This window comes from Corvus cornix, chromosome 9, assembly GCF_000738735.6.
Source record: "Corvus cornix cornix isolate S_Up_H32 chromosome 9, ASM73873v5, whole genome shotgun sequence".
NCBI classification, from domain to species: Eukaryota; Metazoa; Chordata; class Aves; order Passeriformes; family Corvidae; genus Corvus; species Corvus cornix.
The window spans coordinates 21,822,319-21,835,468 of NC_046339.1; the positions used below are offsets into that span (position 1 = coordinate 21,822,319).

The 13,150-nt window shown below is 42.1% G+C and overlaps 1 protein-coding gene across 1 annotated transcript in view; it reads left to right on the top strand.

Annotated features, from left to right (window-relative positions):
• The window catches only part of ARHGEF4 (Rho guanine nucleotide exchange factor 4), a 221,455-nt gene that overhangs the window by 163,573 nt on the left and 44,732 nt on the right, over positions 1–13,150 (top strand). Inside the window, exon 7 of the mRNA XM_019289481.3 lies at positions 6,398–6,537. Within this exon, the coding sequence (XP_019145026.3) occupies positions 6,398–6,537 (140 nt within the window). The remainder of the gene's footprint in view (positions 1–6,397; positions 6,538–13,150) is intronic.

Below are 13,150 nucleotides of genomic sequence, written 5' to 3' on the forward strand. Positions count from 1 at the left end.
AACAAACACATGGAGGATCAGGATGTGCCTGCTTTTTTCCAAGTCAGTAGCTGTGATGGGAACATGGCCAGTGAATTAATAGTTTGTGTGCAGTACAACAGAGGGACTTTTCAACAAAGGATGAGGCTTTGGATGAAGAAAGTATATTTATGTGATTTTTCTATCTGTTTTTCCCATTATGCCCACTCTTCTTCAAAACTATTTAAATCGCTCCCCCTCTCCCAGCTGTACCATCACTCAGAAAACCAGGAAGGGGCTGGGGGCAGCTCTCTGCCCTGTGTGTGCCAGGACAAAGTGGGCCAAGCTGCAAGTGGGGACATGGGAGTCAGAGCTGCAGAGCCATTCATAATCCACGTCTCTCTTCCCCATAATTATCTCTGCTACCCGAGAGAGTTGAGAACTCCCTTAAGCCTCCCTGAAAGTCATTTAGATTCTAATTGGGATTTAAAAACTCTTGAAACCTGAGTGGGTGGCTCAGTGCATTATTGCTGATGAATGGTACCCTGGGTGATGTGCCCAGCAGACCCACAGTGGACCTGTGCTTGGTTTTCCAGTGAAGAGCTGTCCTTTTTGTTTTCAAGCACAGATTTGCTCTTTACCTCAGCTAATTAGGAACTGGCTTCATTCACAAAAGAAATTCTGTTTGTGGCACTATACCAAAATGTTAATTAAATTTTGTTATGTTGAATCCCTTTCCTTCTAATATTTCTTTAAAATGGAGGCGACGAAGCTTGCTTTCTCCACTTAAATATTTTCTGTCTTTCCTTCCCAGTCTGATTTCTCCTTCAAAGATTGGCTTAACATGATTTCATTACCTACTCAGAAATGTCATCGTAAGGACCTTAGATCTCAAGAAGAACCACTTCCTGGTGATTTTCTTGTTTGTTTTGGTGGTTTGTTTTGGTTTTTTTCTCCTCATGAAGCTCATCCTAACTGGTCATTGTTCCCTTGTTGCTAATTCCCTGCCTGACTTCCCTCTTCCTGTTAAACTGGCCCACAACCATAAGCAGAATGGTGAGAGAGGGTCCATCAGCACAGTAAGAGCTGTAGAATTGCACTGCTGGGGCAGAAGTGGGATGACATCACTCTGATGGATTTTACTGTGGCAGCTGCATAGGGACCTCCGTGTACCAAGCGTCTGATAAATGAAGCACATAATTGAGAACAGGACTGATGGAGGCTGCAGCACTACTGTGGCAGCTATTTCGAAGGAGAGAAGGGTTTAGCAGTCCCAAGTGGGTGAAGAGGAGGGGGTCTTCTCACCTGGGCAATGTAGTCTGGGTGTGGTTCCCTACCCCGTGCGCGCCATTCACTTGTTTATCATCTTAAATCTCTTGAAGTGCTTCCTTCAGCAGCTGCACTGCGCTTTCCTGTGGGCTGCGCACAACCACAGCAATCTCTGCTCAGTGAGGCAGAGAGGATGATGTTGTTAGCTCTGAATTAATTCGCTCTGTGAGTGTAAATCAGGCTCCTACTGTTGTTTTGGTGAATTATTTTAAATGTAAATGCTACAGAAACAAATGAAATGGGTGGATGTGGAAAAAGAACACTTGAAAGAAAGAATTCAAGTACAGAAAATTTTTTCCCTTTGTCAATATAATGTGCTTTTAATAAACTACGGATGCTCTTGGCTTTCCAAGCTGTCTGTAATAGTCATGGATTCCTATCCCAGCCTTACCCCTAAAAGCTGTAGACTGTAAGTCAAGTGAAAACAGATAACCAACATTTTGGGAAAATGCCTCTAGCCCCTTTTCCTTCAGTCCTGGGTCATTGTTCAGGCTTGTGACCCAGACACACGTCTGGAGCTCCTCGCCGCTGGGGAGCTGCTGGGGTTTATTCCAGCTGAGACATAAACCTCTGTGACTTTGAGAGAGCTCTGTTAAGAGGCTGTGCTAAATTTGGGGCTGCAGTGTCCAGCTCCTCTGAGGAAACTATTCTAGAAATTTATTTGGTGAGAATAATTTTCCAATGAGAGGGTGGGATTATATTCCTTTAATTTTATTTTTTTTTATGGTGGTAGGTGTATCGGATTTCTGGGGGGTTATTTTGGTTTGGGTTTTTGTTTGAGTTTTTTATTTGTTTGATTGTTTAACAGCAACTTTTGTTCACTATTTCCTGGCACTTAGAATGTATGAGGCAGGTCCATCCTTTGAGAGAGGCGCAAAGCACAGACGTATGGAACTGCGTGACCTGTACTAGGTGACACTAGTCTGAACTGAACTCTGGACTACAGTTAACATTTGTTTTCTGAGACCTCCAGTAGATCATCTAATTCCAACTTCTTTTGTCTTCCCACCAGTTTGATGAACAACACAAAACCTTTTCTCTCTGTTTTCCCATCCATGCCATCTCTGTTGGTGGTGAAGATCGAGGCTGTCCCAGTGCAGCCCAGCTGGTTTGTTCTCCAGTGTCACCTAGGCTTGATTGTGAAAATCCTACCATACAGGCAGCTGCCTTCCAATTATCCCAACTTACCTCTAAGCAGGATGCAGTTGCAGGGCACTGGCAGGGTGCTAGTGAGTTGTACAGCATGGCTTATCTCTCCTTGTGGGCACAGAGTGAGTGCTCTTCTCTGTGAAGCCACAGAGCTGGTAACAGCTGCAGGGGCTTTCTGGTGAGCTGGAGAGCTCTGGAGCTGTGTACAGGTACTCCTTAGAATTGCCTGGCATCACCTTTCAGTAAGGTAGGGGCACAAGCAGAGCCCAGCCAGGACCCTTCCCACTACTGCCTGCTTATACCTGCATTCCAAACTCTGTAGGAAGGTGTAAGGAGGGTGAACCTGGAACATTTTGATCAAGCCTCACTTGATTTGCACAGAACCCTTCCCTTTTGTCCTTGAATGCAGCCTAAGTGCTGCCTGCTCAGGCACTTGGACATAGACCACCTGTGCCAGTCGCTGGCTTCAGTGCCATGTTTTGTATGAGTTTTGAAGCTTCATGTCCTCAAGATAATTCTTCATGGAGTCAGGTTCTTGACACTTTATCTGTATGGATGCATAAAAAAGAGTTTGTGTGGCATTCTTTTGTGAGCTGCTATTGCTAGAATTATCTATCTGCTTTTGTACTGGAATGACAAATCCCAAGCTTGGGCTAGGGCTGGAAGCACTATGAAGCAGAGTTTTAGTTCTTGCACATACTGGCTGTAGTAGTAAATGTTGGTGACATCCCCTCCCTCGGTTCCTGTGTATGGGGTTTGTTGTCCTATTTAGTGAAATTTATCAGGACAGTGGTATAAAATACGAAGAAATCTGCTTGAGTTAATTGATGCTTGGGCTTTACTTCTTGACAGAATATTGTTCCTTGGTGTGGCCTGACTGCCAGGGAGGGACAGGTCAGGTCAGTGTTTCAGAGCGGCGTGGAGAGGCCAGGCATGACTGTGCTACTGGATTTCAGTGTTAGACAGAGATGAGCACTTGGAGGTGGCAGGAATGAAGCATCTGAATTAGCTACTGTGCAGTTTAATAGTGGCCTGTCCACCCAGTGCTGTGCTGTTGAGGAGGCTGATAGACTGTTTCAGCAACCTCTGCTAACTTGTCTTTTAAGATTTTTGTATAGTGCTTGCTTCTTTTCTACTTGACCTAGTTTATGCTTTGCATGTTAAGTCAGTTCCTACACTAAAAGCCTTCATTTTCCTCTGTCCTTGATGGTTTTCTAGTGCATTGGGTCACCATTCCCGACTACTATTTTATTTATTTGTGGTCATGTCTTTCATCTAACCTGCTTCAGAGCAAATTCTTATTTTTCGTTAATTTAATTCTTCCCTGCAGCATTAGTTTGGGAAAATGTGTAATGGCTATCTTGGGCCGTTCTTCCTCAAGGATTGAGAACTTTCTCGTGCTTATGAAGTGTAGTTTTGGTGCAATATGTCGATCAGGACTTTTTTTACCAGGAAAACTAGTCCCAAATGCAGTAGGAGGTCTTGAGACAGCAGAGAATTGATGAGCTTGGTAAGATCAGAGAGGAAAAACAGATCTCTAGTAAAAGCAAGCACGGCTTTCAAGGCACTTAGCAGAGGTATAGAGCATTTTAAGTAACACAGATAAATACCTCCCTGGAGCTTTTGATTTTCATCTAAACACAGATCAAAGAACAAATAGGAAGTGTGGGGACAAAAAACAAAAGCTTTAAAGATGTCAATGAACATTTTTCAAGCTGAAGGTTACTTTTAGCAGTGAAAATAGCAGAAGATGCATAAGGGAAAAGCAATGAAGCCATGTGTAAAATAAGGGAAAAGAATGAGATCAGAGGGCAGCAAAGAGTTTTGAATTAAATGACTGCTGACTTGCTTCTTATAAATGATTTATTTTTATTTGTTCTTGAAAAACATTTCTAATTTGTTTCTGTGCTGCACTAACACACTGGAAGTTGTTCATTACTATCAGACCACGGTTTTTCAGACAGTGTATGTGCAAAAAGTGATACCTTTAATACCCTTAAATTTAGTTTTAGAAGTTCCAACCATGGTAACTCTGCAGGAAATTATAATATCAGTGTTATTCGAGGTGGTTTTGAGTTTTATATTAATGGACTAGGTCTTAGCCCCAGAATTGCTTTATATGCAATCTATACTACTGGCACATATTCAGTACAGAACTTCTGTATAATGAACGATGTGATGTGTCAGGGCAAAGCTAGGGGAATGCTTGATTTTTTTGTGAAATGTCACTTAAAGTTGAATGGTTGGGTAGTTCCGTACTTGCACAGAAAATTCTGCTTTAATCATAAGCTCATATGCACCTGTGTCCTGAATTGCCATCCTGAAAAGCCAAGTGGAGTTCAGCTTCAGACAATCTTTGCTGTGTTGTGCCTATTTATCGAATTCAAAGCATAAACAAGCAAGTATTTAGTTTAAAAATAGCTCATACTTGTCATTTTGATGTCGGGTTACTGCATTGAACTGATAGCTGCTACACTGAATTTACCCTCACTGTTAATAGAAGTGATCAGGTGGTGCAGCCTTAACAAACCATCCTGTGTACTGAAAGTGTTGATGGACAAGTTTGCAGGTCTGGCTGTAACCTCTGCCAGAACTTTATTCAGTGCTAATGTGGTGCAGCTTTGGTTTCAGGTAATAGTAAGCTAATGAAATGTTAGGGACTTTTCTTGACCCCTTGGCACAGTTAGGTGCATAAGATGCACTTGCATTATGAAGGGAAATGAGGACTCAAGACCAGGTTCGTGAGTTGCTTCCTATTAAAGCTCTACAAGGTCAAGCTCAAAAGGTTTTTTTCACCTGTTCTGCAAAAATTTGGAGTGTAACATCATGTAACTTGCACAGCCAAGCTTGTTGCCGGGAGTGCTGATAGTAATGTCTGTGTTTTCTCTTCATTCAGTTCTACTCCTGTTTCCATGTCAAGTCCATTGAACTAAAATTACCAGTTACATCAGCTGTTCTCTGCATCAGCTTTGTGTAGGTACTTGCTTCATGCATTGGAATCTTCATAAAGCCCACTGCTTTGTCATGGAAACTGTTGCTCTAGCAGTTGCTAATCCACATGAATATGTCAGCAAGTGTTTTCTTTAATCACTGCCATTTTTCACAGATTTGAGAACAGAAAGTTAATGTTCAGTAACCAGTCCAGGGATGGGATGAGCGACACTACATGCTACTGAAGGGTCTTTGCTAATACCTCGAGGAGACTTTAGGAAAACAGTCCTGCCCATGAAACAGATGAAGTGACACTTTCTTCTGTGCAAGGAGTATAAATGCCACATTGATACTTCTCTCAGGCTTATATCTTGAGACTTCAGTGTTTGTTCTAGCTGCAGACTGTGAACCCTCCATTATCTGTAGCTTGTTTGGGGCTGTGCTGAGCAGAATGGCCTTCCTGTCGTAATGATGGATAATTCTGGAGCAAACACCCTTTTAGGCAACAAAAAGGGTTTGCAATAAGTGTGTGCACAAAGAGGAAGGTGAATGTTTTTCCCAAAGGCTGAGACTTCCTTTGGCCTGATAGGATTTGTAAATCATAATCCTCAAGGTATGAAGTGGCGGACATGAGCTGCTTGTTACCTAGTCCAGTTTCCTGTCAACACAGCAAGGTCCTAATAAAATCACATTTGCGCCATCATTGCCCTATGCCTTTTTTCAGACCTTGTTTTCTTATTCTTGCTTGATCTTTTCTTTGCAACGTGCAGCAGTTGTTGAATTGTTTTAAATCATGTTTTCCAGTCTAGAAAAGGACACAAACATTTAGGGGTTATTTTCAGAGAAAAATTCTCTGAAAACAGGCAAGCATGAGGCTGGAATTCTGACCCAAAATTGCCTATGTGGTTTCCTTGTCTTTTTCTCCTTTATGCTGTGTTATGGTGCCCCTTGCCCCAGTGAGCTCCTGTCCTGGTGCAGTGCTGCAGAGGCTCCTGTGGGCTGTACCAATGTGCTCATTGTGTTGTTGCAGTGATTGCTGATGGAGCACTGGACAAGGCAGCCCTGACAGACGATGTGGGAAGCGAGGAGGATCTGTACGAGGACTTCCGGAGCTCCAACCATCGCTACGGCCACCCCGGGGGAGGCGGGGAGCAGCTGGCCATCAACGAGGTATGTGCTGCTCTGTGTCTCTCACAGCACAGGGATGGATGCTGGTGGTTCCTGTAACCACAGCCAAAACTGATCATGGCACAGTGGATGGGGCTTCAAACATCATTTACTGTGGGCACCATTTACAGCTGGGTGACAGCAGGGGCTGGGCCTTCCATCAGGGTGCTGTCCCTAAGGCAATGCAGAGCCACAGGTCCTGAGCAGGTGACTCTCCTCTTGGGTGTTTTTGGTTGAGAAGTTTAAAAACATTAATGAGCAGCCTGGCCAGGCTGTTCAGACTTGGAGTGTGTTGTACCGAAGGCATAACAGAAATGTTGAAAAAATCTCCGGTCTACCAATTTCTTTATTCATAGGTAAGAAGGGTGCAAAGTTTAATACAGGCTTGGTCTTCACTGTTTCTTCCTGTTCCCCAGTAAACTCACTCTAGGGATGTGAAAGACCTGCGTTTTCAGTCACTGTTTTTAGCTATTTTCTTTTATAGTACTGACCCTGATTAAGTTGACATCAGCAGTTTAAAAAGGTACTACTTGGTTTAAGTGATGCAATGAGCAACATGCTAACAGATCTAAGATGGTTTTCCTGTAAAAGTACTATTTTTTTCTTGTGCATTAGAACTGGCATCCTGCTACACACAAAATGCTTTTTCTGTGAGGTGAACTTGCATTGAAAGAGTGGAACATGTTCACCACATGAGTGATCTCCTGAACTCCTACACCTTCTTTCTCTCTTTCTTATACTCTCTTACCTGTACATGGCCTTCACAAGATGAGAAGGCAGGGATAAAAGAAGTATTATATATTCCTGTGGCAAAGCTATAATTGAAGCTACGTGGCTCTCAGTGTGTGTTTGATACACCCAGTCATGGTGCTTCTGGGGTCTGAAAAAGCTCCAAAAAACTGCACAGTGATGATAACAGCTTTTCTTCAAAAGCAACAAAAGCAAATGCTCTTCCAGCAGTTCTCCTGCTCCCACTGCTCAGAATCCCTACCTACAGCCCTGGGTGCCTGGGGTAAGGAAGGGAGTGGCTTTATTTTCTTCCCCTATCGCTTACATCCAGGGGTTATCAAACCATGGTCAGAGCTTTTTAATTTAAACTCATCTGTCTTGGGCTGTTGTCACTGGCAAGAAAACATGAGCAGAACACCAGAAAATCTCGTGTTCTTCCACGTTTACCTGGTGTGTTTATGAGAGTCCCAGGCACCACAGGAGTCAGTCCCAAAGCTTGCACTGAGTCTGTGGGAGGAGGATTCTGCTTCCCTCCCACTCAGGTGCTTGCCTTGGTAAGTCTTCTTACTCGGACTCATCAAATAGAATATCCTCTGTATCTTTTCTTTTCTTTTCTTTTCTTTTCTTTTCTTTTCTTTTCTTTTCTTTTCTTTTCTTTTCTTTTCTTTTCTTTTCTTTTCTTTTCTTTTCTTTTCTTTTCTTTTCTTTTCTTTTCTTTTCTTTTCTTTTTCTTTTCTTTTCTTTTCTTTTCTTCTCTTCTCTTCTCTTCTCTTCTCTTCTCTTCTCTTTTCTTTTCTCTTTTCTTTTCTTTTCTTTTCTTAAGAAAAGGTTAAATATTTTACTTTTTTAAAGGAAATCTTTACAAGTCTTTAAAATCAGGAAAAAAATAAACTTATAAGCAGGTCTCACCATCATGCATGTGGTGGTTTTCTCTTTCTTTATTCATTATTATTGAGAACAATTGCTTTTCTTTCATTTCTTAAAAGTTCATTTTATTAGAGTAAAATTCCATCACTTGTAATCAAGAAAGTAAACGGATGTGTCCAAAGCAGGTGTAATTTGTAAAATCCATGAAGCGTACGTGGGGTTTTGTTGGCCAGTTGAATTGAAAGAAAAAAGATTATTTTTGGCTTGTTCCCTAGAATCTTGCCTGTTCAGGAGCCAACAAAACTGTAAGAACAAACAGTACATTATTTACTTTGTCGACTGGTTCCTACGGGTAATTAATCCATCACTTGGTTCCAGTGAGCCTTAGCAAAGCACTGCCTACACAATCACTTCCCAGAACAGGAGATTACAGAAAGTACAAAACCTCTGCAGTGAAATACTGAATCTGTGAGATGGGAATTCTACAACAACAGATATCTTAAGTGTTGGAATTGAAATATCTCAAATAGCTGGTAGTGGGACAGGCTTATCCTCATCTTCCCTGCTGGACCAAAAGCTGGCTATTGATTAGTCTTGAGTATTTTCCATAGTGCTAGGAGTGATGTAGGGTGAAGATTTCAGTGTTGACTCATTCAGTCACATTTTGTGAGTAGTCTCAGCTTTGTTTTATTGTATTCCAAGTTGCATTTTATTGGTTGTGGATAAGGAAACTATGGTAACCACATTATTCTTAGCCTTCTTGGAAGAAACAGCTTTCAAATAAATAGAGAAGGCTGAAATACATTTTTAAGGCAGTTGGCAGACCAAGTGTTGCATTAAAGAACAAAACACCCAACCACTGAGTTTTAGTTCATTTTGGATCAAGAGAAAATGATTATGAAATAAAAAAAGAAACCTTTCATAAAACTAGAATAATTTATTGGCAAGAACACTGGAGGGATAAAAGAAAGCTGGGAAGGTTGTATAGAGCCCACCTAAGAAGAGCAGCATGAGAGTATGTAAGAGCCAAGAAAAATCAATCAAAAAGTAATAATAAGGGTTTGGGATGAGAAAAGAGGTTGGGGAAGTAATTTTCTTGGGGCATCTGTTTGACATTCTTTCAAATGCTTTCTTGATGCTCAGGAAAAGAGAATTTGTGTTTAGATTGTACTCGGTAGAGTTTACTTTGTGTTTGCTCCAGATAGAGACCCTATCCTTGTATTTTATTGCTTCCAGGGTTATCACTGGGTGAAAATGCAGTAAGAGAAAAATCTGTACTGCAAATACATTGTGATTCTGTCCTTCCAGTTCTCCATAAATGTTATGTATAGGACACTATACATACATACAGCTTCAAGCTTCATTAAATGTGTTATATGTAGTCTGAATTTGAGAACGTGAGGGGTTAGGCATATAAAAAGCCTGTGTGCCTGGCCCTGGAGTGATGGTGATGACAAGATGTCTAGTTTTCCCCTATAAGTAATTGGCCCAGGTGAAGAAGCTTAGACCAAGCTTTGCTTGGTAATACCTGCTGTGTCCTGAGGGTTTGTTGTGTCCTGCTCTGAGAAGGGCCCGTACGGCTCCGTGCTTTGCAAGAAATGCTATTGCAATTCAGCATGTCCCTTGCAGCCCTCCGTGAGCAGCACTGTGCCCATCTTGTGAAAGCAAAGCACTACGTGTTCGGAAAATAACAGCAAGACTCCCACTTTTTTCCTTATCTCTTGTGGCTCTATGGCTGATAAGTTTGGAATTTGGTATGTGAAGTCTCGTTCCTGAGGAAATGCACAATTCACTGGCTTCAGCAGGCCAGGGTTTTATCTAAGACACGTAACCACTGTTGCCTTGTGTTTTAAAGTGGCAATATCGTAGTGTCTTACAGATGTTTGAGCTAACCCGTGGTTGCTGACAAGATGCAATTAAGCTAATTGGTTCCAACATATATGTTTCTGATTTAACAAAGTAATTATCCAGAAAAATGTTCGAAGTGGCACAAACAATACATCTGCCACGTACCCAGGGCAACAGACACTGTAGAAGTACTCTCTCCATATTACTGAGTCTCTGAAACATTACTGTTGTGCTAAGGTCTTTGATCCTGTGCTGGGCTCACCCAGTGCTCCTCCCAGACCAGTCAATTTTAAACAAGACAGACTTATGAACTGTTGGGGGTTTTAAAAAAAACCCCACCAAACAAAAAAACCAAACACAACAGCAAAACCAAATCAAACCTCAAAACTCATAAAATGTTAATACAGATGAAATCAGAACAACTGATTTTAATTTTGTTAAACATGAATAATATCCTTCATAGCCTTTTTCACTTCATTTATCTTCATTCTAATTAACAGAAATCTCTTGTGTACTATATGAGGGCAAATTTCAAAAGACAGAAACATTTTAAAATAGTGCCACAAGATATTGTCATTCCTTTTCTTTAAAGAGTACAGAAGAGATTGCAAAAGCTGTGGTCACAATGGATTTCCAGACTGAAAACAGAATTAGAATTATTGATCATATGGAAGCGATATATAACATTCTTGTGTAAACTGGGAGAAGAGATTTATTATCACTTTTGTACCTTAACATGAGTGTATTGCTCTCCCATCTGAAGCTAAAGCAAACAGAAACCAGTTAACAGACACCTGCCAGCATCCATTGGGGTTTTCTTTTCCTTCTGGAGGGCTTAATTCCTGCTTTTGTGTCCCATGTATTCCTGCAGCCAAAGCTGACAGCTGTGGTCCAGAAGCAGCAGATATGATTTATTTGCAGAATACGGTACAAAGCTCGGTGCTGTCAAGGACAAGAAATAATGTTCCCCTGTGGACATAAATCTTTACTGGATCCTAGTTTTTGGTCCCAAGTGCTTGCGTAACTTTTTGTAGGGCTTAAATGTGAGTGTTCAGAGTATGGAGTCAGAATTGTAACTTCGTTTACTGCCTGATGGGTTTCGTTTTTAGAGTTTTGTGGTCTGCAGACTTTTAAGGTTGTTTCAGAGGCCTTTTTGCAATGGATTTAAAGCAAATCAGTATATTGAAATACTCTACGGCAATTATGTCTCATCAAACATCGGGATCAGTAGCTAAGTGGTCCCAGGGGTTTCCAGAGCCATATTTCTGCTTTCTACCATGGCCAGCTGGGGCTGCTCTGAGCCACTTTCTCACATCCTCCTTAGCACTGGGACTTGGGCATCCCCTGAGCAAGGGATCCTCCCTCAGCAGGCTGAAGATACAGAGAGCGTGATGGAAGCCAGTGTAGCTCACTCAGCACTGAAGAAAGGCTATCTTGTGAGTGGATGTTGGGATTTTTTGGAAAGCTGGGAGAAATGGGATATGCTTTCACACTTGCAGTCATGCAGTGAGTCCTTTTCCATCCAAATGCTCGTTCCCAACTGTGGGAGGTGAGGGCAGGTAGCTCCCTTACCATGGATGCTATGGTCTGTAGCATACACTCCACCAGGAGTTCAATCCACATAGAAGCATTTCTATAAAATATATTTTCTTTTGCTGGACCATGCGTTCTCTAAACACCCCAATTAATCTGATACTCATTAGGAACAAATAAAAAACCTCCAGGCTTAGCTTAGTTTTTGGGATAAGAATAATACATGGGGGCTGTCACAATTCTAACTCCCAACCCAACAGGCCGAGGTGTGACAGCGCTGTAGGTGTGTAAGGGGATGAGTGGGTTATGGGCTCAGTCTCCCAGGGAATCTAACTCCTCCTTCCAGCAGCCAAGCTGGAGCAGCAGAACAGGAGAGGTAGCCTCTGGCTTTCAGCTCTTTGTGGGCACGGGTGTGGCCCCACATGCACACAGACATGTTTGAAGAGGGGCAGGTACTGCCCAAACTTTCATCCCTGGCTGTAAAACAGACCAAAATACGTCACTCAAAGGAGATAACTGGAGACAGCATGATGGCTTTGGAGTCCTTACATCAGCCCTGCCAGCTGTTATATTGTAAAGACTAACAGCTTCTGTTAACACTTGTTAATGATATCTAGTGAGTATTAGGGGACTCAATAAAATGTCTGTTGTTTGTCGGCATTAAATGTGTTCCCAGTTACTGGGCTGTGCAGAGGGACTTGGCTCCACAAATAGTACTCCCTTTGGAGAAAAAATGATCCAAGAATGTTTTAACTCCTGAAATTACTTGTGCCAAATCACCTCAAAGACTGTCTCTATTTTATCCAGTGAGTCCATGGGTTCCCAGAACTCTGTCTGATGCTCCCCACCAGTTAAAGAAAACATGATGTGTTTACAAGAGGTCTCTTTGTCGTGAAGATAAACACTTTGGCATCCCATTAAAAGAGCTCCTTTAACCTGTAGCAGTGGCATTGTGCCCTATAGGGATAAGGGCTATGTTGCAGAATGTCTTGGTTTCCTGCCTGCCACTTTTAGCACGAGGGCCATTTACCACAGCACCACTGAGATCTTCAAATCCTTGCACAGGGCAAGGTAGGCACTAACCCTTCAAGGTTCTCATGGTCCTGCCTGCTGAAGGCTCTGACATGCCCCTAATCAGGGTCTGTGCAATGAAGCCAAGGAAATGTGCAGGTGAAGGGGAGTGATTTCACCATCCGTGTGTAAAGTAAAGGACACCTTTCAAACCTGCCCTGTCTCTGATACAAAGAAGGAACTTACCGTGTCCTCAGGAGCTCCTTGTTTGGCTTTCAGGGATTCTTGGTTTGGTACCTAACTCTCCACTGCTGTTTTATGGGAGGAAGAACATTAGAAGCATTGAGATATTTGCACCCCTACAAAGATTTTAATTCAGAAGTGTATTAAACTGCTGTCACCACTGCTTGAAATGGGAGCCTGATGGTGTGCAAAGACAAGTCTGTTTTGCAGAATCTTGCAGTTACAATTTGCTCTGCCAATGTCTTTATTTTAAAAATAGGTTTGGGGATATCCATGCCCCAGTTACCAGTTCAAGAAACACCTGGGATGGATAACAGCACAATAACCAAATGGATATTGGAGGACAAAGATTTACTGAAAGAAGGGGATAAAGAAGGAATGTGAG